Consider the following 3499-nt stretch of genomic DNA (forward strand, 5'->3'; position numbering starts at 1 on the left):
TCCCATTTTTTCGACGGATGCTGTAAGTTGAAAAGAAAAAAGAAAAAGGAGAAAGGAAAAACAAGCTGTACTTATCTGAGAGGCATTGCGGCAGATTACCCAGAAAACAAAAGGAGAATCAAACGAAGACGAAGTAAAAAGAAGGAAATCTGAGCAAAAATTCCAAGAAATAACGAAAGTAATAGTTGTAATGCATAAGGCTCTGAAATGGGGGATAACAAGGAATTGACGCCGTCAAAGTATGACATGAACGCAAAATGGGACGCCTGCATCGATCTCACTCTCCGCCGCTTCGTTTATTCATCCTTGGCTGGCGCTTTTGGTGGCCTCCTTTTCTTCAGTTTGTTCTCTTTCCCTAATTTCTTTATTTCTTTCTCCTTTTAAGATATGTTGTTTTCGATTTGCCCCATTGCAGATTAGCCTAAATGGTTCTACAAATTTTGTATTCTCATATCCACTTTTTATCTTTCATCTAGTTGTTTCTATGTTGTTCTGCACTCGGTAGCGTTCGCTCTTCCAGTTATATATGCGCCTGCTCTACATTCATAGCTGTAGATGTTAATGTAAATATGATGTATATACATGTCCAAAATATGTAGGGATTTAAATTGCTGTCGTGGATACTTTTTTGGATGTGTTGTGTTTATTGGTTGCGAGTGCGAGGTATGTTACTACACTCAGTTGCAGCAAATATCTACGGTGAATACTGGTGGCAAAGAGAGCCACAAATGCAAATTGCAGCCATAATATCGTGCTATGGCTGCTATTTACATTTTTGTTGTGCACTTTACCATCCATTTAAGTGGCAACGTTTGAGACCAAGTGGCTTCCTTAAGGAGAACCTTGCATCCCTGCATGTTGGTTTTGATTCACCTTATATTCCAACACCAGAAGTAGCTCCTTTTTGCCTTTGTTGTAAATTGCCTAGAAATGACGAGGAACTTGATTAAGGCTCTGCTTTGTGGGGAGAGTGGAAAGGAACTGTTTATGATTTATGACTCATAGCCACCTTCAATCATCAATGCTACCTGGAAAAGCCTAAACGGTTGAAGTGATTATGCATTTTAACTTTTTACTAGATGTTAATCTAAGCCGTGGACAAAGTAAACTGAGTTCTTCCATTTTGAATTGCTTCAGTTTTCTTCTAGTACTTGTATTTCCAGGCATTGTCGCTATCATGCCTTTCCGTTTTTATGCTTTCTGCTTTGCATGTCTTCCTTAATCCTTCCTTGAGTTAATAACTTTGATTTGTCCTGTCAGGGAGTCCAGTGACTCGATGGGCATCTGTAGCTTTTGGTGCTGGGATTGCGATTGGATCCGCATACACTGATTGTTCTTGTCTTTTTGGTGGATATTCTCCAAAGTTGGCTCCTCCGAAGCTTGATGATGCTCCTGCACCCAAGGTTGAACTAATGTTTTATTGAACTATGGGTTTAATCTTCTGGACTCTTCCTTTTTCTAGGTTGCACATTCATGTTCTAATTGTTTAGTGTAATCCTTTGTCCACTACAAATGTTAAAATTTTCTTCAACTTATCAACAGTCATCTCAAGGTGTTAAATGAGAGGATATGCATCAGCACTGGTGGGGTCATTCTGGGTTAGGTTATGAATGCCCGCTAATCGATTTTGTGATCGTCAACTTCAATGCTCACACTCAACCAACTTTATTAGAGCCATCTAAGAGTAATCAATCTGAATTAAAAAAAATGGTGATGATGAGTGAACCTTTTTCGTAGGTTAATTTCTTCTAACAATGACTAGAATTAGATGTATGTATATATAAAAATCTGAAATATTGTGGAAAGTGAAACTGTGATGCTGATGAATCAAATATGGGCATTGGCATATATTTCAATTACTGAGCTGAAACAACTTTCATTGAGCTTTTCTTGAATAATTGCTTAAAATGTTATAAACCATCAGGTTATTAATTGTTTCTCACCTAGAGTACGCCCTACTTGTAGGCCCTTGACCTTTGAGTAGCCCTGTTAAAATAAAATATAACGACCTATAGGTTGAAAATTGAAGGGGGTGTTCAGGTTTTTATGGAGTACTCCACCCCAAGCCCATCTATGCAAAAACATAGGCATCAGATCAACTTATATTTGAATAGGGACCGGAGGTCTCTAGTATAAATTATTGCTTAACTTTTATGAAAGGCATTTTGATGGGAAAGTTGTGTGTAAAAATCTGCTGCTGCAAGGGGAAAAAATATTTTTTGCCAGTGCCCAAGCATAGCCAATTTCTCAGGTGAAAATGTCTCGTTGGTTATTGGCCCCAGTGTAGTGGATTATCTTTGCATAGAGCCTTGGCAGTTTAGGGCAACTATTCTTGTCCAGAGTAGATGTTGTTGTTGATTTTCCTGACACTTTTACAGTCTGGTCTATTAAGTTCTAACTTTATAAAAAATCTGCATAGCAAGGATGCTTCTAGATTTTAGTTTATTTCAATATTATTCTGCATATTATATGTTTCAAGAATCTCTATAAGAAAGTTAATTTACTTCTCTTTTCTTTTTCCAGGAGCAAGTGGAGTGAGTTGATGTTGTTGAAGTTCCTCTAAGATTATATGTTGGTGGGTAAACAATTAACTTGTTGCACCAATTGTTTGTTATGGATCATATTATCTTTTATCATGTAATTCTATCAAATGAGTAAACACAATTTGAAGCGGAAAAATAAAAACAAATACTTCTGTTGAAGTCTTGCATTTTGTGAGATTATTGTTGAGAGTTGGACTTGATTTATCTGCTGTGTGTTGATATCTAGAGTTCTTTTTCAGCTGCCTCATGTCATAGAAAAATTAAGGATGCATGTGTAGGTCATATTTTGTCCCTAACTTTTCTTTATTTCTTCTCCTGCCCTAGTTGAACTCTCTGCCCTAGAAGCTAGCTTTTGAGATTGGGTTGGAGCTTCTTTAGCTTGGTATCATAACTAAGTTCCTTGCCCGTTTCGTTATTTTGCTTGTTGTACCATGTTTCACGAAGTATTGAACTATTTACTTTACAAGCTAGCTTTTGAACTTAGGTTTGAGTTGCTTAAACCAGAGTGAGGATGGTGGACGGTGCAATTAGCCATCCAGAAACCACACTGCACAAACAAATTATTGTTCCACCTTTCCATTTTTTGTCATCTTAAATCCTAACATAACCTTGGAGCTTACTTCAACTATGTCCCAAATAGAACGAGTTTAGCCTCAGCACCTGAATTATGTAAAAAATTTAGGATGAACTGTGCTTACATTTCTTCAGGTTATTTTGGAGGTATTTTTTAATAATTTAATAATTTTACAAGAATGGCTCATTTTCTGATATAACTTCCAAGGAAGTTGGATTGCTTTAGACACGTAGCAACAGTTAATAGATAGATTGAATGAGAGTGAGATGGTAAATATCAAGCATTTCCTTAATTTTAGAGCAACAAAGTCTACGTTTTCGTTGTTATTGAAGTTGAAAAAGACTCCACGATTTCAACATAATTGATTTCTGACCAACTTCAT

General features: G+C 36.7%; 1 protein-coding gene across 1 annotated transcript; it reads left to right on the plus strand.

Annotated features, from left to right (window-relative positions):
* Window positions 1-2702, plus strand: LOC108461811 (uncharacterized). Its single transcript, XM_017761754.2, has 3 exons — window positions 1-340; window positions 1261-1403; window positions 2524-2702. The coding sequence occupies exons 1-3, from the start codon at window positions 208-210 to the stop codon at window positions 2536-2538; spliced, it is 291 nt and encodes a 96-aa protein (XP_017617243.1). The 5' UTR covers window positions 1-207; the 3' UTR covers window positions 2539-2702.
* The last annotated feature ends 797 nt before the right edge of the window (window positions 2703-3499 follow it).

The sequence above is a fragment of the Gossypium arboreum genome, chromosome 13 (assembly GCF_025698485.1).
Source record: "Gossypium arboreum isolate Shixiya-1 chromosome 13, ASM2569848v2, whole genome shotgun sequence".
Taxonomy (NCBI): Eukaryota; Viridiplantae; Streptophyta; class Magnoliopsida; order Malvales; family Malvaceae; genus Gossypium; species Gossypium arboreum.